Genomic DNA, 23,575 nt, shown 5'->3' on the forward strand with positions numbered 1-23,575 from the left:
AGCCTATAAATCCTGGCAGACGTCCTGAGAGCCGGTTCCAAAGATCCAGTTTACACGTGGAAATCAAACGTTTCTGGCTTCATGTGTCACTGAGCGACTTCTATAGGAATAAATAGGCCCCGCCTCCAACGCTGCATCCAGGTCTCTTTATACGCCCGTGGTTCTGACGCCTCTGTTCTGTGTCAGTGTTGATGTGTGCAGGGACAACATCACAGTTTCTCAACAGGTTCACAGCAGCTCAGTTTTCAGTGATATGAAACAGTTCATGAGGACTAAATATAAAAACCTAAGAACATAAAGCGGGCTGCGTGTGAAGAACCTGTGAACAGGTGCAGGTGAGGATCACTGAGATATAAAACACATGGAGCAGAGAGCGACCTGAGGTTTACTGATTAATGATGAATGAGGTCTGATAAATAATTCCATCATCGGTGGTTAATTCTCTGTCCGTCGCCTCATTGTTTCTCTCCTCTCCTCTCGTCCAATCAGACGGCTCGACACTTAATTGAGACTCAGACGTTAGCGGGGCGATTAGCTGCTGAAATATTAAAAGCTGGCTGAAATATTGATGCTGTTAAAAGGCAGCGATTACACATCAGACTGACCACAGCAGCCTCTGAGTGCTGCAGCTGCTTTTATTCCTCACACTCACTTTATATCATCGTCATTTATTCATTTGTTTGTTTCCATGTTTTTGCTGCATCATCTTGTCGAACGCAGCTTTTCTTCTTCAGTGGAGTCAAACGTTAAAGTCGTGTCCATGTGTTTCTTCTCACACACACATGTACACCACAGATACCTGAGAGACGCTCAAACAAACAGTCTGAAGCAGTGACGCAGTGAGATCAGACACAGACACAACACTTGTGCAACTTTTAAAGAATTCAAAGTTTAAATCTGGACGCAATGACGTTTGTTATCTTTGTGTTGATGGTTGCATCACAGATTAACTTCAGTAGTTTCCCACCTGGACCCTGCTGTCACCTGTTCATGTGTTCATCTGTAGACAGAGGCTGCAGCAGTGAGACAGGCTGTGATGTTTCGTTCGCTGACCGAGTGTGTTTCTGTCTTTATTCTGAGTGTGTGACATCATGATGAAAGGATCCCTACAGAGACAGAGCTTGAGTTTAACCCAGCAGCGTACGGCTCAGGAGCCACATGCAGCTCTTTGTCCAGCGGCTCCCTGCGGCGAGGACCAAACATTATATGGAAATCACTGATTTATTTCAATTTTCATTTTTCATTGTTGTGGCCACAAAGTGATCCTGACATTGACTCAACTGGTCCAGTTGAATCAATGTGCAGCCAACACGCTGGATACAAAAATGTTTCAATATCTTGTCAACTATGTCGTCGTACGTCTACGGCCGAACACCTTTTCCTAAAACCTGCTGAATCTCAACAGCACTGGCTCGTCCTGAGTCTCCTGAGTGAGGCCAGCTGTGGAATCCAAATCCAAAAAATAAATCGTCTCAGTGGAAAATAGAGAAATGTGTTTGCTATCACCACTCAAATGATCATAAAGCTGCTGTGATGGAACACTTATTAATGAGCGCTCATTTAGGAATGTTTGTAGACTAATGAACATCAAACAGGCCGTGCTGCCGCCACTATAAGGCACAATATATACATAGATATAAAAACATCTCTTTTGATAACAAAGCTTGCCGACCGCTGGTTTAACCAGAAACAGCTCTGACGTCACCAAACCCACCAGACTCCATTTAAAGAATCAGTCATGTTAGTGTGTATAGATGCAACGTGTTGTCACAGCTAACTGGTGAATTAAGGGTTAATCTGAACCAAACCAGAGCTGGTGACTGTTGAACAGTGAGAGGACAAACAGTGAGAGGATGAACAGTGGGAGGATGAACAGTGGGAGGATGAACAGTGAGAGGATGAACAGTGAGAGGACAAACAGTGAGAGGATGAACAGTGGGAGGATGAACAGTGGGAGGATGAACAGTGAGAGGATGAACAGTGAGAGGACAAACAGTGAGAGGATGAACAGTGGGAGGATGAACAGTGGGAGGATGAACAGTGAGAGGATGAACAGTGGGAGGATGAACAGTGGGAGGACGAACAGTGAGAGGACGAACAGTGGGAGGATGAACAGTGAGAGGATGAACAGTGGGAGGATGAACAGTGGGAGGATGAACAGTGGGAGGATGAACAGTGAGAGGATGAACAGTGGGAGGATGAACAGTGAGAGGATGAACAGTGGGAGGATGAACAGTGAGAGGATGAACAGTGGGAGGATGAACAGTGGGAGGATGAACAGTGGGAGGATGAACAGTGAGAGGATGAACAGTGGGAGGATGAACAGTGAGAGGATGAACAGTGGGAGGATGAACAGTGGGAGGATGAACAGTGAGAGGATGAACAGTGGGAGGATGAACAGTAGGAGGATGAACAGTGGGAGGATGAACAGTGAGAGGATGAACAGTGGGAGGATGAACAGTGGGAGGATGAACAGTGGGAGGATGAACAGTGAGAGGATGAACAGTGAGAGGATGAACAGTGAGAGGATGAACAGTGAGAGGATGAACAGTGGGAGGATGAACAGTGGGAGGATGAACAGTGAGAGGATGAACAGTGAGAGGATGAACAGTGAGAGGATGAACTGAGACAGTTTCTGTGAGTTTCATTTTGTTTCTGTCGACTGTGACTGAGGTGAGTTTGATGATGGTAAAATGACTGATTTTTTAAATGGAGTCTGGTGAAGGTGGTGATTTCTGGTGAAACCAACAGATCTGGTCTCTGTAGGGATCCTTTCATTAATGATGTCACTCAGAGTCACAGTCTGATCCTGTCAGAGACAAACAAACACTGACGGAGCTCAGCTGAGATGAACCTGTCTACCTGCAGAGTGAGGTGAGACAGTCCTGATGAGGTCAGATAACATTTTATTTTTTTTTTTGAAAAAATCCTCCAACAGTAGAAACATATGTTATTTATATGAAACATCTCGATGACATCACTCTGAAGAACTCAGCAGTAAAAACACGTCTTCAGTTTGTCCTGTAAAGAGTCTGTCATGTCTCAGTCAGCTGTCTGCAGGTCGTCACCTCTGCTCATGGGAACTCCAGCTGCTGCACCTCCTCATCACTCCTCCTCATCACTCCTCCTCATCACTCCTCTTCTCCTGACTGACCAAACGTCTCCTTCTTCTTCTTCTTCTTCTTTTTGGCGTCTCGTCCGTCCAACCCGCTGGAGAACTCTGAGCGAACCAGGCTGAGCTCCCTCCGAGAGAACCTGAACACCAGGACACAGACCAGGAGGAAGAGGAGGAGTGAGGAGGAAGGAAGGAGACTACGACTCCCAGAATGCATCAGATATCTCAGTCAAAGTTTAATTTTTATACACGACTAGTTCAAATCAACAGTTTGAGTCTAAAGTCTCTAACACGGCTCCGGAGCTGCAGACAGTCAATCTGTGTTTGGATGTTGTGGAGCTCAAATGAACACGTCTGTTCACGTCACGCATGTTCGTTCTGACCTGTGACCAACACGTCCTGCAGCTCATTAATGACACGTGTTACACTAGTGAACGGCTCCATGACTCAATGTCTACAAATATGAGATATGTAGAATCTGTGTGACTGCGTGTAGTCAGACATGAGGAGCACCTGAACGCACCACACACACACACACACACACACACACACACACACACACACACACCGGTAATTATGTCTCTGCTGACCACTAACAAGGGGGGTGTGTGTGTGTGTGTGTGTGTGGGGTCAGGCCATGTCCAGACAGGCCCGCCGTGAGGAGCAGCTGCTAATAACAACAACAACAAACACAACAACAACACACACACTATAGGGAGCAACAGCTTTAATTATGCACAGGAGTGTGTCTGTGTGTGTGTGTGTATTACTGTCCGTCAGTTCCGCAGGGTGTGTGTGTTAATGAACATTAACACACAGACGTGTCAGACACACACACACACACACACACACACACACACACACACACACACAGACACAGAGCAGACTCACCTCTTTCCTTTCCTGCTGCTGACCTCCTTGTCCTGGTTCTTGTCCTGGTTCTTGTCCTGTTTCTTGACCGGACTGCCGGCCTGGCTCTGGTTCTTGCTCTTGTGGTGGTTCTTGGCCCCGAGGCGTGACAGGCGTGAGGGGCCCCTGGTGGCGCTCAGGCCCTGCGGAGCGTCTCTGAGGCCGAAGCTCTTGGCGGTGTGTCCCAGGTGGAGGGAGCGGATGTGGAAGATGTGTTTGAGGTGGGCGGGGTAGGTGGTGTACGCCCGCAGGAAGGACTGCAGCGCTGATGACATCAGAGGGACACACAACAACAGAGGATGAGTATACAGATAAGTAAACAAACAAACAAACAAACAAACAAACAGCAAAGGTGACGCACCTTTCTTGGCGTTCTGCACTGACTGAGCGTCTGAGTGGACGAAGTTCTCAAACTCCGTCTGAAGGACCGTCGCACGCTCTCTGGTCTCCTGCTCCAAGGCTCTGCTGGAAGTCTGACAGACAGACAGACAGACTCAATTACATCATCCAGAGGTAACAGTGATTATGATAAAACCTTCAGTACAAGATGACGAGCAGAGTAAAGATGTTCTCTGTCAGACCCTGACTGAGGACAGACACTTATTTCTTCTTCTGCAGCTGTGAAACTGTGTTTAAATAAAGGTTGCTTTGAATGTCTGTAGCTGCTGCAGGACTCATCAGGTCTCTGTACTAACAGCTTCAGTCAGTCTGTCTGCACTGATCCTTCACACACACACACACACACACACACACACACACACACACACACACACACACCCCTGCTGATTGTACCGTCTTTATACTCGGAGCCTTTGTTGTGCTGCTCCTCAGTCTGACTCCGACACGTTCAGGTCTTCACACAGAAACAGAACAAGTGTTTAAAAGTGGTTGTGTTCAGCATCAGAGGAACAGCAGGTGGTTTCACTGTCTGACTCTCAGCTGCCTGTTGGTTCATGTTAGTGATGAATTCAGTCCTGTGAAGACACCAGAGCCACTCAGAGACAGAACGTCACTCCTGACCCAGCAGGAAGTCACTGACTGTTGTCGGTCCCTCACACTCACCTTCACGCCGTGGTGATCGAGCTTTTGTGGCCGTAGCCACGCTCTGATGGTCTGCTGACTCTGGTTTGTTTTTGGAGCAGCTAAAGATGCACCTGTTCAGACAGGTGTGTGCACCACATCTGCGTTTCATTCACATTTTGTGTTTTGAATTATATGTTGTTTTTTTTACCGTGACTGACTCAGTCACTTGGTGTCTGTTTCCTTTCTTGTTGTATAATGTCCCTGTGAAGCGCTCTGTGACCTCTGTCACCGGAAAGCTCTACATAAATACAGTTTACTTACTTGAAGACCTGCGACATCAAAAATAACTCAGTGAAAACATGCTGGCGCCACCGTGGCGCGTCATGTGATGCACGTCACATGCCGTCTTGAGCACACACTGGACACATCAGACTGCAGCTTGTCAACATGTGACCACGCCAAGTAATTACTACTTTTCCTGAAAGATCAGTCCTTCCTCCACCTCTGGGTCAGCTTCACATCATGTGAGGACAGCTGCTCATCAAAGCTGGTTTGTCTCCAGAGCTGTGACTCGACAGGAAGTATCTTTATGTCTTTATAATGACGGGACTGTGAGTCGTTTAACTCGGGTTATGTCTCGACTTCAACAACGAGTCTCTTCTCATCCATTCCTCATCACACACGAGACACAGCAACAGAGTTCACTGTATACATCCATGGTGAGGAGCTGGTCTGTACAGCAGAGAGCGAGTGGCGAGGCTGGAAACAGGACAGTGGCATCAAGTGACGGTGCGTCCAGAAGCACTGACGTACGTCTAGCTGCTATCAGTGTGGCGCTGTACACTGAAAATAACAGGGGCATATTTTTGACGCAGCGTTCACTGCCAGTATGTTTTCACCCTCAGAAGAGCAGAACTCCTGGAACCCTTCCAAAGACCCTCAGAACACAACAGAACCCTGAAGTCCCCTTAAACAACTGGAACCTTTAAAGAATGCACCAGTGGACCCTGGAGGACAATCAGAGCCCCCAAAGACCCTGGACCTGATTCAAAGCCATGTAAACCACCTGACAGACCCCACAAACCAACTCAAAACCCAGAGGGGCCCCACATGACCTCACTCAAGGCTGTAACTGGACCCTGAAGGACCAATGAAACCCAATAAAAAGGTACTTAGAACCACCTGAGACCCTGAAACATGACAGTCATCAGTGAAGTCCTTTTCAGGAGTCCTGGACAGACCCTGATACCTCACACAGACACTAGGAACCTAAAAACCCTGGAGAACGTTTCCTGAAACCACCTGGAGGACGTGTGCAGACGTGTCAGAACCCTTCAGACCTCTGGAGCTCAGTCCGACAGAATCAAGGTGTCTTACCTCACTGTAATATTTGCCCCGCCCCTTGTAGGTGTCATCCAACATCAGACTGGACAGGATGTCCTGCAGCTTCATCTCTGATAGGCTGAAACACAACAAGACCCGCCCCCCGTCAGAACCAGAAACACTGGACCAGTACCACCAGTAGAACCAGTACTGTGGTGGTACTGACACAGTGCTACATGTCAGTGGCGTGGTGTTCTACACATGTTTTAATGCTGTCTGAAGGTGATTGGTTCTCAGTCAACGGACCTGATGTTGTGATTGGCCAGCTCGTTGATGAAGGCGGTCTCAGCGGGGGTGAGGAAGAGGAGGCTGCTTCCTCTCGCTCCGATACGAGCCGTCCGCCCGACACGGTGAACGTACTCTGCTGCTGCTGTTGGAGGAGTGTACTGTGAACACACACACACACACACACACACACACACACACAGATGTTATTACGCAGTAACTGTGTTCAGGAGAACTTTACAAACCACACCCACTGAGAATCCTGCTCTCTGATTGGTTCTCATGTCCTAACTGCGGTTCAGGTTTCACCCTGTGAGTCAATGGGAAAACGTCGTTTTGGCCCAGTGACATCACGTGGCAGATGTCAGAGTTGTAATTCGATGTTTGGCCGTGATTGACACTGGCATCACTTCCTGCGGGCCTCTCTATCACTGATTTGTTTCATTACATCACTTTCTTATATTTCCTTCTCGTCTTCTTTGATCGAATCTCGCTTGAACTACGCTATGCTGCCTCCACGGCCTCTGCTGGTTCTGCTCCGTCTCGTCTGTATCCGTACGCTTTCAGAAAACATTCACAAACCCAGACGACCTGAACGCAGCGTACGGATCTAACACTGAGTATTAATGAGCCTGAAGCAGGAAGTGAATAATTACCTGAACAATCCAGGTGACCTGAGGCAGGTCCAGACCTCTGGCTGCGACGTCCTGAAACACACACAATCTTGTTTTTAATGAGAACACACACACAGCGTGACATCACGATGGTTAGTGATGATGAAGAGGAGCGCTGACCGTGCACAGCAGGACGCCACAGCGACACTCTGAGAACTGCTGGAACACCTCTGAGCGCTCCTGGTGGAGAAAACAAACACCCACTGACTGCAGCTGCTCAAGACAACACTGTGAGGAGCAGAGAAACGTCAGACGGCGGTCGTACCTCCTGCTTCATGTTGCCATGGAGACGCACAAAGTTGAGCCGAAGCTTCTGATTGGTGGAGGGCCCGGAGAGGACGGAAGTGAAGAGAGAGTGGAGGAACTCGACGGCCTCACAGCTCGAGAGGAAGACGATGAGTTTGTTGTTCTGTGAAAACTGAACAACAACAACAGTCTGTCGTCATGGAGACCGTTTACCGATAACCTGCTGGCGACCAATCAGGTCGCTGCAGATGGAAAAAAACCTGAGCCAGGTGTGCGTTTCATTCGCTCACCTTACATTTGTCCAGGATGAACGCAGCGAGACACACCAGTCTGACCTTACTGGGAACCACCACCACAAACTGCTTCAGAGCCTCTGGGACAGCGAAGCTCTCTGATTGGCTGGCTGTGCTGGGGTCAGAGGTCACAGCCAAGCTGGTAGTGAGGTCAGAGGGGGCGGGGCCAGACACGTGGATGCTGACTGGGTCGTTAAGACAAACGTCTGCTAACCGAGTCACACCTGAAACACAGCAAGAGGTCCGACTGTAGAGACACTGAGGACACGCCCACACTGCGGACACGCCCACACTGAGGACACACTCATACTAAGGACACGCCCACACCAAGGACACGCCCACACTGAGGACACGCCCACACCAAGGACACGCCCACACTGAGGACTAGGGGTGGGGAAAAAATTTGATAATGGTTTTATTATCGAATCGTTACCATCTGAACTGCAACTGTAACCGTGAGGTGCCTGGAGACAGACAGATACACACGAAGATAGACAGACAGACAGACAGACAGTGTGTTTACCATGACTCAGTGTGGCTGACAGCAGGACGTTCTGTCTGCTCGGTCCTGTAGAGTTCAGACTGTTTAATATGACGGTCAGGTCCTTCTCAAAACCCAGATCCAATGTCCTGAACACACACACACACACACACACACACACACACACACACACACAGACACACACACACACACATACACACTTTGTTAAATTAAAGTTCAGATCATCACCAGTTAACAGAAATCTTTGTCGAACTTGTTTGCAGATGTTTAAAACCCGTAAAGTTGTCCTGTCATGTTTTCAATGCTGCTAAAATCGACTTCCTGTTTCTATAACAACATGAATTCTGAGTGGGCGGAGCTTTGACGGAGCTCAGCTGACAGTTTCCTACTGTCAGAATGAACAGCAGTGAGGTGGAGTTCCTCAGGGCTCCGCTCTGGGTCCTCCTCTGTTTAATGTTAACAAGCTTCAAACAGTTAAATCTGTTACTATGACGACACAGAGGACATTTAAAGAGACAGATCTGTGTCACTGAGAGGAAGTTAAAGTTCTTCTTCCTGTTTTAAACACTGAGGCCACACTTTACTGCTAATGACCATCATATCAACAGAAGGTTTCATAGTTATGAACGTGTGAGTTACCGGTCGGCCTCGTCCAGGATGAGCCAGCGGACGGCGCTGAAGGCGATGCTCAGGGTGTGTTTGATATGATCCACCAGACGTCCAGGAGTCGACACCAGGATGTTGATTCCTTTACGGAGCCTAAAGAGACACGTCCATCAGTCCATCAGTCCATCAGTCCGACAGTCCGACAGTCTTCACCACACACTGACGTTTAAGTATCTCTAAAGATGAACTCTGCAGCACAGAGAGGTTCTCCAGAACCTCGAACACTTCCTGAATCAGTCCTGGAACATTTCTTAAGGTCAATCAGAACCTCCTCATGGACTTCTTGAACCTTCTCAAGGTACCCAGAACCTTCTCAAGGACCCTTAGAGCCTCCTCAAGGACCTTTAAAACCACTGTCAGCTCTTTAGACAGAAAGGATGGGAGGAGGAAGAGGAGGCGGTGAGGAGACACAAAGAGGAGGAAGAGGAGGACTGGAGGGGGTGAAGAGATGAGAAGAAGAAGAAGAAGAAGAAGAAGAAGAAGAAGAAGAAGAAGAGGTAAGGAGAAAGAAGAAGGGGAAGAGGAGGTGAGGTGAGGATGAGGAGCAGGTGGTGTACCTGGCCTTCTCTGCCTTCCTCTTCTCTCCTCCCATCAGCACACCTGGGACGATCCAGGTAAACGGCTGCAGAGACACAGAAACACCTGAGTCAGTCATTAACGCATCACTTCCTGCAGCTCTTTCACAATAAAAGTCTCCTTACAGTCAGTGTTTCTGATCCTGAGTCAGTAACTAACATTAACATCAGACAGATCAGAGCTCTGTGTTACCTTCAGGAGCTTCTGGAAGATCTGAAACGTCTGCTGGGCCAGCTGATGGACGGAGGGACAGACGGACAGACAAGTTAGAGAGACATGATAAAGGATGACAACAGGTGGGAGAGGTGAGGACAGGTGTGTTATCAGACCGAACCTCTCTGGTGGGGACGATGACGACAGCCAGAGGACCGTCCGACCTGCTGACCTTCTGTGGCAGCGCCTGCAGACTCTGGACCACGGGGACGGCGTAGGACAGCGTCTTACCTGCAGAGACACACGTCCTCCATTACTGACAGTGTAACGTCATCACACTGAGAGACACAGCTGATCTTAGGACAGTCAGTACCCAACATTTAACTGTTGACCCCAGGACAGAGTCATCTTATAATCTACTGTCCACAGAGACACGTGTCTCCTTCAGGTGTCTTTATGTATATAATCTCTACAGTCAGTAAGGTATGAATAAAGTGTTTCACCTGAGCCCGTCTGAGATCGGACCACAGCGTCTCGTCCTGACAGAAGAACTGGAATTGTCTGTTTCTGAACACTGAACACACACACACACACACACACACACACACACACACACACACACACACACACACACACACACAGAGCTTTGGGGTTAAAGTTCATCTCAAAGGAAATGAAGTGAGTCAGTGAACTGTCCCTTTAAACAGAGATGTTCTGATACCTGAACCTGTTTACCGGTTGATATGGAGCACTGATCTGACACCACCGGGTCCAATAAACAAATAAATAAAAAACAGCTGTTTACCACTGACCCTGTGTGGACGTGAAAAGATTACTGTCACTGTTGTACAACATCAGTCAGGTTAAATTCCTTGGTAAACCCTACAGAGACATAACACCAGAGTACCAGACCCTCAGTTTTACGTTTAGATCACTGTATGTGAGGGTGAGCATTGCATCTGCATTTGACTGTTTATAGTGAAAGGAAACTTTACTACTAGTTTGAATCAACATTTTGAAGTATATATAACCAACTTTTCAGCTGTTAGCGAGTGTGCTAGCTATGCTAGCTAACACTGGCAGCCAGAAACAAATAACGATGATTCGTTGTCCAATAATTTAAACTAAGAACACATGCTCTTGTGGTGGTTGAAGTTACTATATTCCATTACGATCTCGGAGTTGATAGGATGCTATTTAGTGTTAGCATAGCTAGCTAGTTAAAATGTTGAGTGTCTCAAATCTCATACTTGCTTAGTGCACGTCAGTGTAGTACACATTGTACACTACGTACTTCCTGTGTGGTGCACTGATTTCAGCAGGGTCGTGTTGTCTCAAATCACACACTGCTGTTTTGCTCTTACAGGAAGTGACGACAGCTTTTTTTTTTTACTTCTTTGTCTTCTTTATAAGCGGTGAACAGCAAACACAAGGTGGAGTATTATCATGCCTCAATGTCAACGCTGATGAAAATGTGCTGCCTTAGCTAGGAGCAAGTTAGCTAGCTAGCAAAGCTAATGTTAGCTACTCACATTATTGTTCATGGTACCAAATCATCACAGACCCAACAAACATCACTGACGGCTTCTATTCAACAACAGTTTTGGTTCTTAGTGTAAAAACATGACAAACTAACATCTGTATAACACGGCGGTGTTCACTGTAGCCAGCTCAGGCTCCTTGTTGTCTTCAGCCGCCATGTCAGAAGATGAGACGTTTGCTACGTCACAAAGATGGCGACTGTTGAGGGTGAGAAGTGTCCGTCATTCCACACAGGACTTTCATCAGCAGTACACTGTGTTTTCCTGTGCTGTTCTTAGTGCACTCAGAACATGAAGTGTTTAGTACAGAGGTATGAGCAGACTCCGCCCACTGCTGTGATGTGATTGGCTGAATTACAAACTGATACGTTTTTGACTAGCAGGGGATTGTGAGCCTCTGATTGGCCATATTAAAAATGACTGACAGCTTCCCCGCCCTCTCGAGCTCGCACATGCACACATCTAAACGGTGTCTCTCTGCTTCTGCAGGTGGATAATGTTGGTGTAGGCTGCTGTTTTTAGAGCAGTGAAGAAGAGTTGATCTCCAGGTTAAGGTTTATTCATTAATAACGAGGAATCTGATTGGTGCGTCGACATTTGATCCAGTGTCACAGTATCGGAGACATTTCAGCTTATCAGAGCTCTGCGTCACATGATGTGTGTCTAAACTGACCTGGTCACCGTGGAAACGTTCAGGACTTTGTTCAGTGTCGCCACCTGGTGGACAGAAACCGGCCAATCAGAGTGCAGAACACATATCGTTCATTATAACCTTATTTTCCAGACATGAAAACATCACAGATTTCAATAAACAACAAAACAACATGAGTCTGTGTGTGTGTGTGTGTGTTACCAGGTGTGGGTGCAGGTTCAGGTCCGAAAATGAGTCACTGGTGAAAATTTTCTCCTTTAACTGGGAAACAACTGGTCTGAAGGAAGGACCGAAGGAAGGAAGGAAGGAAGGAAGGAAGGAAGAATGAGGGAGGAAGAGGAGAAGGGGGAGGAATGAATGAATGAATGAATGAATGAATGAAGAGAATAAGGAGACGACTGATTAGACATGTGACAAACAGTGATGTCAGCAGTGTGGACCAATCAGAGGAGAAGCTGTGTACCTGCTGATCTCTGGGATCTCTGGGTTGTGTTTGAACAGAGAGGAAGTGTGAATGCTGCTCCTTCCTGTTTCTCTCACTCCGTCCTTCTTCTTCTGTGGTGTCCTCCTGTCCGTCTGCTCAGAAGGTGATTATAACAAGGTGATAATTATTATAATATGACGACAATAAAACAGAATTGGACGAACACGTGTCTTCATTAACAACAAGTCTGCACGTCTCCGTCTCCTCGCGTCCACACGGTTTCAATCGTTTGGTTTTAAACACAACAGCTTAGTGTACCGGCGTGCGCCAGGAGAGCTGTGTATACGTAATGTGTCTGCCAGCGGCAGCGACCACATGACTGTCAGCTGACCAAACAAACAACAAAGTCGACCTCCACGAGAAAAACCACGGCAGCTCGACTGGTAGACAAATAACTACCTGCATTAACAGTGATGTCACAGTATGATTTTCTGTAAGCCACAATGACATCATCAGTTCTCTGTTTTATTAATCTTCACTGACGTGTTCATGTTTGTATGAGCCGTGTTGTCATGGTGACATAGACGCTGCTCTCACTGCTCAAATTAAGCAGCAGATCTGGCGGCTACAACACAGACTCCGCCTACTCGGTGCACCACAGGCGTACGGCAGCATGGTAATGGTGCAAACTCACCTTCAACAGATCAAGAAGGACTCTGACAGATGTGTTTACCTGAGCATCTGCAGGAGGCGGAGCTTCAGTCTGCACCTCCTCCTCCTCCTCTGCTGTGTCATTCAGTCTCCTCTGTTTAAAGGAGCTTCTCTTCTTCTGCGCCTCCTCTGACGAGCTGATCCTCCTCTTCTCTGCGTTCTGCTTCTTCTGAGCATCAAACATAAACTCACACATTAATAATCATGTGATCATTCATCATGTGATCATTCATCATGTTCTCTGAACTTTACAAACAGCAGAAATAAAATCAACGTTTTCATTTTCTAAATAAAAAGTCCAAAACTGCATGAACCTAAAACCCCACCTCAGACTGTGTCAGCGAGCCGTCACAGATAAGAACATATCAATAACTCTGTATGGACCAAACCTCACAGTGATGTCATCATGTGATGTCATCATGTGATGTCACAGTGATGATGATGATGATAAACAGTCTGATACTCACTCTGGCCCATCTCTGCTGAGCAGTCAGAGGCTTCCTCCTCACTGATGATGATGAAGAGGAGGAGAAACTGCTGCTGATGTTCAGACACAGCTGGTCCTCTGTTGATGACATCATCAACACACCTGATCCACAGACACACAGGTGAGAGCTGTGAGTACACACAGACACTCAGTCAGAGACATTTAGATCAAACGATCGGAGCGACTTCAGACTCGAACCAAACTTCACTCAAAAAAAGTGCAAAGTCACCTGTGAGCGCCACAGAAAATAAATCATGACTCAGCAGCTTTTACTTGACTGTAAGCACACAGATGTTACAGATGTTACAGAGCAGAGACACGGTGGTGCATCCAGAGTTCACATGAACATGAGGAGCTTTTCAACTGTGACACACTGCTGTGCTGAGACACCAGAACTCTGTAACACTGTGTGAATGAGCAGAACATGATTAAGATGAAGCTGAATGAATCACTTCAATATTTCAGTGGAACAAACTAACATCAGACACAGAGCTATAAATTCATCAAACCACAGACATTTGATTCATTTGTGCCGAATTAAAGAGCAGCCTCGTCCATGTGTTCACGGTTCAGTTTCATTGTTCTGTCACCTGTGTTTCAATGTCTGACACGTGACGACACCTTAAAATGACTCTTTTCTGGCTGCAGTCTGGCGGGACGTACAGTCTGCTGCAGCTAGCCTGGTTAGCATCGTTAGCTGTGACTTTAAACATCGTAAATAAGCCGAAGATGAGCTGCAGGAAGACTGATGTGTGTAAGTGACCGACAACAACATCAGCTCATCACACACACACACACACACACACACACGTGTGTGTAGCTCAGACTGTTTTAGCGCAGCAGCTAATGCTAGCCTCAAGCTAACAGCGGCTACTTCCGGTCAGCCTGTAAACAAACTTCAGGTCATGAAGTGAAGAAAAACAAACAAAACACAGAAAATCATTAAAAATAAAAACTCACCGTGAAACTCACAGAGACCAACACGCGTGGGGAACTCTTCCTGCTACGTCACGGAAGACCCGCCCCCTTCACAGCTGTTTTTTTTTTTTTTTTTTGCCGTGCGCAGGAGCTTCCGGTTTTATTTTGAAAAGTTCTTTTTCCCTTTTATTGTGAAAAACTCAAATATAAATATTTCAGATATTCTTTTAGACAGAACAAAATAAAATAAATGAATGAATGAATTATTTGACTTTGGCATCAGAGGATCTGAACACATTCACTCATTCATTTGTTCAGGTGTTTTTTTTAAGCATCAACACGAATCAAAATGTTTGCTGATAGAATTAACGTCTGATGATCAGCTGATGGTTCATAAACACAAAGGAACAAATGTAAAAACATCAGCAGTGAACTTCACACACACATTTCTGTGTTTTCATTACCTTTATTTATTTGTTTAATTTATTTCAGAATAAAATAAAATGATGTCATGATGCTTAATCAATATTTTCTGTGTTTGGCTGCAGAGAGCAGCAGAGTGAATTGACTACATGTGTCCTGTCAGGAGGAACACGTCAGAGAAATGTTCCTCTAACTGCATCATGTGACACGTTCAGGTCACAGACAGACTTTATTATAATAATATGATCATCATATAACAGCTCAATATAAATAAGCTTCAGCTCATCAAAAAGCCAAAATAACAAATAATATTACATGAATATTACATGAACAGTCTGCGCGACTTTAACTTTTCATACTTTGCTGCTTCAGTATTTTACGTCGTGGTGTCACAGAAGGATCTGAGTGTTCGTCAGTGAGGAAGAGCGATCCAGAGAAAGATTCAGACCTGACGCTGCAGCTGATCAGACGCTCTCGTCTCAGAAACTGTGGACGCTTCATTTATGGCTGAATAAAAACACACGTGTGTGTTGATGGTCAAACAGACGTCACAATGAATCTGATTAAACTGAGGACAAATAAAGTGAATTGTTTTATCGATCAGTGTTTTATTTTGAAGGTTTATTAAACTTCAGTCTTTGATACCAAACAGTTTCATCAGAGGAGAAAATCTGGGACCTGAGGAGACAGACCTCCTGGTTAGGACCTGTGAGGACCCGTAAAGACCTGTGAGGACCTGTCAGGACCTGTAAAGACCTGTGAGGACCTGTAAAGACCTGTAAAGACCTGTGAGGACCTGTAAAGACCTGTGAGGACCTGTAAAGACCTGTGAGGACCTGTAAAGACCTGTAAAGACCTGTGAGGACCTGTAAAGACCTGTGAGGACCTGTAAAGACCTGTAAAGACCTGTGAGGACCTGTAAAGACCTGTGAGGACCTGTAAAGACCTGTAAAGACCTGTGAGGACCTGTGAGGACCTGTAAAAACCTGTGAGGACCTGTGAGGACCTGTAAAGACCTGTGAGGACCTGTGAGAACTCATGAGGGACTGTGAGGACTCATGAGGACCTGTAAGGACCTGTGAGGACTCGTTAGGACCTGTGAGGACTCATGAGGACCTGTGAGGACTCATGAGGACCTGTAAGAACCTGTGAGGACCTGTGAGGAATCATGAGGACCTGTAAGAACCTGTGAGGACTCATGAGGACCTGTGAGGACTCATGAGGACCTGTAAGAACCTGTGAGGACCTGTGAGGACTCATGAGGACCTGTGAGGACTCGTTAGAACCTGTGAGGACCTGTGAGGACTCATGAGGACCTGTGAGGACTCATGAGGACCTGTAAAAACCTGTGAGGACCTGTGAGGACTCATGAGGACCTGTGAGGACTCGTTAGAACCTGTGAGGACTCATGAGGACCTGTGAGGACTCATGAGGACCTGTAAGAACCTGTGAGGACTCATGAGGACCTGTAAGAACCTGTGAGGACCTGTGAGGACTCATGAGGACCTGTAAGAACCTGTGAGGACTCATGAGGACCTGTAAGAACCTGTGAGGACCTGTGAGGACTCATGAGGACCTGTAAGAACCTGTGAGGACTCATGAGGACCTGTGAGGGCTCATGAGGACCTGTAAGAACCTGTGAGGACCTGTGAGGACTCATGAGGACTTGTGAGGACTCATGAGGACCTGTAAGAACCTGTGAGGACCTGTGAGGACTCATGAGGACCTGTAAGAACCTGTGAGGACTCATGAGGACCTGTAAGAACCTGTGAGGACCTGTGAGGACTCATGAGGACCTGTAAGAACCTGTGAGGACTCATGAGGACCTGTGAGGGCTCATGAGGACCTGTAAGAACCTGTGAGGACCTGTGAGGACTCATGAGGACTTGTGAGGACTCATGAGGACCTGTAAGAACCTGTGAGGACCTGTGAGGACTCGTTAGGACCTGTGAGGACTCGTTAGGACCTGTGAGGACTCATGAGGACCTGTGAGGACTCGTTAGGACCTGTGAGGACTCATGAGGACCTGTAAGAACCTGTGAGGACCTGTGAGGACCTGTGAGGACCTGCGGTCTGTCACCACATTAGGACAAAGTTATCAGCAGTGTCCACCATCCACAGACTAGTCTCCTGTCCAGGTTCGATGCCATGCTCAGAGGCTCCTCGTCAGGATGAACAGAGTGTTTTCAGTCTCCGCAGGACACGAGGACAAACTGTCCATCATCACATCAGCAGCCGTCACGTCCCATTTCCTTCCTGCTCCGCTTCCTGTCGTCGACAGGAAGACTTAAAAATAGAGCTGTCAATCAAAGAGCGGGGCCCGGCACCGCTGGGACTCAAACCGACGCTCAGGAGGATTAATTATAGTCATTTACCAAAATCGTCACTTTGAAACGTCGGCGTGATTGAGCGAGCTGTGAAAGCAGATTTCAATCATGGACGAGATAAACGAGATATTTTAACATGAAGGTTTGAAGTAAACGCTGCGGCCATAACTCTGATAACTGCTTTTAGATCAGACGAGAGCTGCCAGAGAGACGACTTCATCTGTCACACACACACACACACACACACACACACACACACACACAGCTTGTTAATAATCAGATCTGCAGCTCACATTGATTTAGTTTTATTTTGGTAGTTTGACTCAGTTAATATTTCTGTTAGAGAACATCATATTTATAAAGTTCATATAAAGAAACACCAGCAGACAGACAGACAGACAGACAGGTCTGTCTCACAGTTTTATTTAGCTTTACTTTAATGTAACAACAGGAAAATGAAGCCGTTCTCTTCAGGCCTCCATCAGTCAGTGTGTTTGTGTCACTGAGTGACTTTGGTGTTTAAAGGGTTAATTCAGATTCACTTAAGTCACTCAGTGACACAAACACACTGACTGATGGAGGCAGCAGTCGACCAGCAGCTACTGAGTTCACTCGTGTTAAATCACTGCTTTTATCTGTGGAGTCTGGTCCTGAAAATATTCTCAATATATCGTCCACTCAAACTGATGCTCAGGTTTTTAGGTGTCTATAATATATGTTGTTGCTGACTCCGCCCACTCAGCACATCACTGAGCTTCATGTCAGACTCCACCTGCTGACTGACTCCGCCCACTCAGCACATCACTGAGCTTCATGTCAGACTCCACCTGCTGACTGACTCCGCCCACTCAGCACATCACTGAGCTTCATGTCAGACTCCACCTGCTGACTGACTCCGCCCACTCAGCACATCACTGAGCTTCATGTCAGACTCCACCTGCTGACTGACTCTACTGTAGGAAACACTCTGACGTCACACAGCCTCACGTTACAACACCTCAACTGTCCCTCTGAAGACGTGTTTAATGTCAAAGTCCAACTGTCTCTGACTGAAGACAGAAAAACAGGATTTGTATAAATACAATGACTTTATATTACAGAGTGTGGTGTCTCACAGTGTCTCACAGTGTCTCAGTGTCTCACAGTGCCTCACAGTGCCTCACAATGTCTCACAGTGCCTCACAGTGCCTCACAGTGTCTCACAGTGCCTCACAATGTCTCACAGTGCCTCACAGTGCCTCACAGTGTCTCACAGTGCCTCACAGTGTCTCACAGTGCCTCACAATGTCTCACAGTGTCTCACAGTGTCTCACAGTGCCTCACAGTGCCTCACAGTGTCTCACAGTGCCTCACAGTGCCTCACAGTGCCTCACAGTGTCTCACAGTGCCTCACAGTGTCTCACAGTGCCTCACAGTGCCTCACAGTGTCTCACAGTGTCTCACAGTGCCTCACAGTGCCTCACAGTGTCTCACAGTGTCTCACAGTGCCTCACAATGTCTCACAGTGTCTCACAGTGCCTCACAGTGTCTCACAGTGCCTCACAGTGTCTCACAGTGCCTCACAGTGCCTCACAATGTCTCACAGTGTCTCACAGTGCCTCACAGTGTCTCACAGTGCCTCACAATGTCTCACAGTGCCTCACAGTGCCTCACAGTGTCTCACAGTGTCTCACAGTGCCTCACAATGTCTCACAGTGTCTCACAGTGTCTCACAGTGTCTCACAGTGCCTCACAGTGTCTCACAGTGCCTCACAGTGTCTCACAGTGTCTCACAGTGTCTCACAGTGCCTCACAGTGTCTCACAGTGCCTCACAGTGTCTCACAGTGCCTCACAGTGTCTCACAGTGTCTCACAGTGCCTCACAGTGTCTCACAGTGTCTCACAGTGTCTCACAGTGCCTCACAATGTCTCACAGTGCCTCACAGTGTCTCACAGTGCCTCACAGTGCCTCACAGTGTCTCACAGTGTCTCACAGTGCCTCACAATGTCTCACAGTGTCTCACAGTGTCTCACAGTGTCTCACAGTGCCTCACAGTGTCTCACAGTGCCTCACAGTGTCTCACAGTGTCTCACAGTGTCTCACAGTGTCTCACAGTGCCTCACAGTGTCTCTGTCTCAGTGTTGGACATGTTTACTCTCCGTCTCTCAAACTGACGTCTGTTCTAAATGTTTCTGAAATATTTTTGTATTTTTATTTTCTCAGAGAGACGAGCTGAACTCTGAAACGTGAACACTTTCTAAAGATGATGTTTGCCTGAGGCGACGTTCCTCCTGTCGCATCACACACACACACACACACACACACACACACACACACAGAGTCATCCCCTGGGTGTGTGTGTGTGTGTGTGTGTGTGTGAGGGTCGGAGGTGAACCAACTGTCTGCAGGTTTCTGTCTTCAGATGTGAATACTGGACACACTGCTGAGGACTACATTACCCATAAACCCCAACTGACCCAACGTGTCTTCTGAAGCTGAAACAAAGCTCAGTGTTCAGAGGTTAATGTTGTGTGTGTAATAATCTATGACAGGGTATCTGCAGGTTTCAGTAAGTTAAACTTAAGACTTTTTAAGACCTTTTTAATGCCACCTTGAATGGAATTTAAGACCGAAAAAACTATAAATATAAGCGATGGTTGGGGGATCCCGCTGTACTATAACCAGTGCTTAATTTGTAAAATTAGAAGTGGGGGAACACTTTTTTAAGCAGCACCAGAGCTGCTTCACTGCGCAACTCCGAATGGAATGGTTGTGACATCTAGTGTTGTCACGGTACCAAAATTGGGACCCACGGTACGATACCAGTGAAAATATCATGGTTCTGAGTAGTATCAGGATACCACAGCAAAAATGAGGCAGATGTGCCTTTTGTCATTTATAAAAAGATAAATGACTTTTCTATAATACATCAATGATATTTCAATGGAATAAATTATTTATTGATTAATTCATACTTCAAAAACAGCATCAATAAGTGATTAACATGGGGGGGATCAAAATAAAATAAATAAATAAAATAAGAATCAACCAGCCACCCTCCTCCCCTGACAAGTAAAGAACAGTCCCTTCATAAGTAAAGAACAGTCCCTAAAGTGCGGTGAGGTTTGTGGACCGCTACCTGCCACAGAGAGAAATGTGAACAGCAGTCATGACGCCAACAAAAGAGGAAATTAGGCTACTGGACCTGGAGTCGAACTTCTCTGTCGCCACCGGTAAGCCGTTATTTTGCACCGCAGAGCCGCTGTAGGCTATTTGACCACCGTATTACTGTCTGTGACCCCCATTCAACCCACAACCTGCATGATTCGCCTTTCGTTTCTGCTGCTGGTTGAAATCTGGGGAACTGCCCATTGGTTCAACATCCCATTGTTCTGACCACATTAAACTCATTGTTCTGAAGTCTGTTCCGAAATCATCATGATGCCCTGTGGTTAAGGTCTGGTTAGGTTTAGGCACAAAATCCACTTGGTTAGGGTCAGGAAAAGATCATGGTGTGGGTTAAGATGAAAAAGAAAGTGACAAACACATAAGCCGTGAGCCTGCTCCGCCTCAAGCCGGTCGCGGCGCACCATATGCCCACCGCGAGGCGTTCAGCACCGCGGACAGTCGGACTAATGGGGTGTCGAATCAATGACATGGACCTGAAATCTGTACTCGCACAGCGTGCTGAATGATTTATTTTGCTGGCACAAAACTATTTTTAGTCGCAAATGCGAGTAAAATGCTCGCACGTAGAGCTCTGTGGAAAACAAATCACTGCCGACAAGTAAAAAGTCATAAATAATAACTTTCACTGCTCAAAGATACTCACATGTCTGGAAAACAAACCACTACAGCAGCATATTGAGTGCCAGGTGGCCAGCGCGCGCCGTTAAGCCCTTTTCACACAGAGCTCCGCCAACGAACCCATTCATTGTGTATGTGCTACCACCAGCGCGCGCCGTTATTGGACGGCGCATGGATACTCACAGAAAAGTGCCGCGAGAATAAAAAAAGAAATAAAGTCAGATTAAATATTCCTTCCGCAACAATTTTAAGACCTTTGAGTAATGAATTTAAGACCAATCTGAGACATTTCTAATGAATTTAAGACATTTTCAGGCCTTACTTTTAGATACATGAATTTAAGACTTTTTAAGACTTTTCAAGGATCCGCAGATACCTTGTATGAATCATGTCAATAATCTATGAATCATGTCAATAATTATGTCAATAATCTATGAATCATGTCAATAATTATGTCAATAATCTATGAATCATGTCAATAATCTATGAATCATGTCAATAATTATGTCAATAATCTATGAATCATGTCAGTAATCTATGAATCATGTCAATAATCTATGAATCATGTCAATAATTATGTCAATAATCTATGAATCATGTCAATAATCTATGAATCATGTCAATAATTATGTCAATAATCTATTAATCATGTCAGTAATCTATGAATCATGTCAATAATCTATGAATCATGTCAATAATTATGTCAATAATCTATGAATCATGTCAATAATCTATGAATCATGTCAATAATCATGTCAGTAATCTATGAATCATGTCAATAATCTATGAATCATGTCAATAATCTATGAATCATGTCAATAATTATGTCAATAATCTATGAATCATGTCAATAATCATGTCAATAATTATATCAATAATCTATGAATCATGTCAATAATTATGTCAATAATCTATGAATCATGTCAATAATCATGTCAATAATCTATGAATCATGTCAATAATTATGTCAATAATCTATGAATCATGTCAATAATTATGTCAATAATCTATGAATCATGTCAATAATCTATGAATCATGTCAATAATTATGTCAATAATCTATGAATCATGTCAATAATTATGTCAATAATCTATGAATCATGTCAATAATCATGTCAATAATTATGTCAATAATCTATGAATCATGTCAGTAATCTATGAATCATGTCAATAATTATGTCAATAATCTATGAATCATGTCAATAATCATGTCAATAATTTATGAATCATGTCAATAATTATGTCAATAATCTATGAATCATGTCAATTATTATGTCAATAATCTATGAATCATGTCAATTATTATGTCAATAATCTATGAATCGTGTCAATAACCTATGAATCATGTCAATAATCTATGAATCGTGTCAATAATCTATGAATCATGTCAATAATCATGTCAATAATCTATGAATCATGTCAATAATTATGTCAATAATCTATGAATCATGTCAATAATTATGTCAATAATCTATTAATCATGTCAATAATCTATGAATCATGTCAATAATTATGTCAATAATCTATGAATCATGTCAGTAATCTATGAATCATGTCAATAATTATGTCAATAATCTATGAATCATGTCAATAATCATGTCAATAATTATGTCAATAATCTATGAATCATGTCAATAATCTATGAATCATGTCAATAATTATGTCAATAATCTATGAATCATGTCAATAATCATGTCAATAATCTATGAATCATGTCAATAATTATGTCAATAATCTATGAATCATGTCAATTATTATGTCAATAATCTATGAATCGTGTCAATAATCTATGAATCATGTCAATAATCTATGAATCGTGTCAATAATCTATGAATCGTGTCAATAATTATGTCAGTAATCTATGAATCGTGTCAATAATCTATGAATCATGTCAATAATCTATGAATCGTGTCAATAATTATGTCAGTAATCTATGAATCGTGTCAATAATCTATGAATCGTGTCAATAATCTATGAATCATGTCAATAATCTATTAATCATGTCAACAATTATGTCAATAATCTATGAATCATGTTAATAATCTATTAATCGTGTCAATAATCTATGAATCATGTCAATAATCTATTAATCGTGTCAATAATCTATGAATCATGTCAATAATCTATGAATCATGTCAATAATTATGTCAATAATCTATGAATCATGTCAATAATCTATGAATCATGTCAATAATTATGTCAATAATCTATGAATCATGTCAATAATCTATTAATCGTGTCAATAATCTATGAATCATGTCAATAATTTATGAGTCATGTCAATAATCTATTAATCATGTCAACAATCTATGAATGGTGTCAATAATCTATGAATGGTGTCAATAATCTATTAATCATGTCAATAAATAATGAATCATGTCAATAATCTATGAATGGTGTCAATAATCTATGAATCATGTCAATAATCTATGAATCGTGTCAATAATTATGTCAGTAATCTATGAATCGTGTCAATAATCTATGAATCGTGTCAATAATCTATGAATCATGTCAACAATTATGTCAATAATCTATGAATC

At 44.6% G+C, this 23,575-nt stretch overlaps 1 protein-coding gene across 2 annotated transcripts; it reads right to left on the bottom strand.

Moving 5' to 3' along the window:
• Positions 1–2,889: 2,889 nt before the first annotated feature.
• Positions 2,890–14,649, bottom strand: ddx31 (DEAD (Asp-Glu-Ala-Asp) box polypeptide 31). Of its 2 annotated transcripts, none has more exons than XM_033620463.2 (21): positions 14,541–14,649; positions 13,561–13,682; positions 13,116–13,262; positions 12,422–12,534; positions 12,160–12,235; positions 11,980–12,023; positions 10,269–10,339; positions 9,947–10,056; positions 9,805–9,846; positions 9,594–9,658; positions 9,010–9,129; positions 8,392–8,498; positions 7,866–8,092; positions 7,595–7,747; positions 7,450–7,509; positions 7,312–7,362; positions 6,677–6,816; positions 6,425–6,509; positions 4,386–4,497; positions 4,007–4,289; positions 2,890–3,255 (listed from the first exon to the last, which is right to left on the bottom strand). In XM_033620463.2, exons 2-21 carry the CDS (start codon positions 13,672–13,674, stop codon positions 3,132–3,134), a joined length of 2,244 nt encoding a protein of 747 aa, XP_033476354.1. In that variant the 5' UTR covers positions 13,675–13,682; positions 14,541–14,649; the 3' UTR covers positions 2,890–3,131. The 2 variants fall into 2 exon arrangements, with proteins under 2 accessions (XP_033476354.1, XP_033476353.1); XM_033620462.2 differs by having other exon boundaries at positions 13,561–13,708; positions 14,541–14,607.
• Positions 14,650–23,575: the final 8,926 nt, after the last annotated feature.

Source organism: Epinephelus lanceolatus, chromosome 9, assembly GCF_041903045.1.
Source record: "Epinephelus lanceolatus isolate andai-2023 chromosome 9, ASM4190304v1, whole genome shotgun sequence".
In the NCBI taxonomy this organism is placed as follows: domain Eukaryota; kingdom Metazoa; phylum Chordata; class Actinopteri; order Perciformes; family Serranidae; genus Epinephelus; species Epinephelus lanceolatus.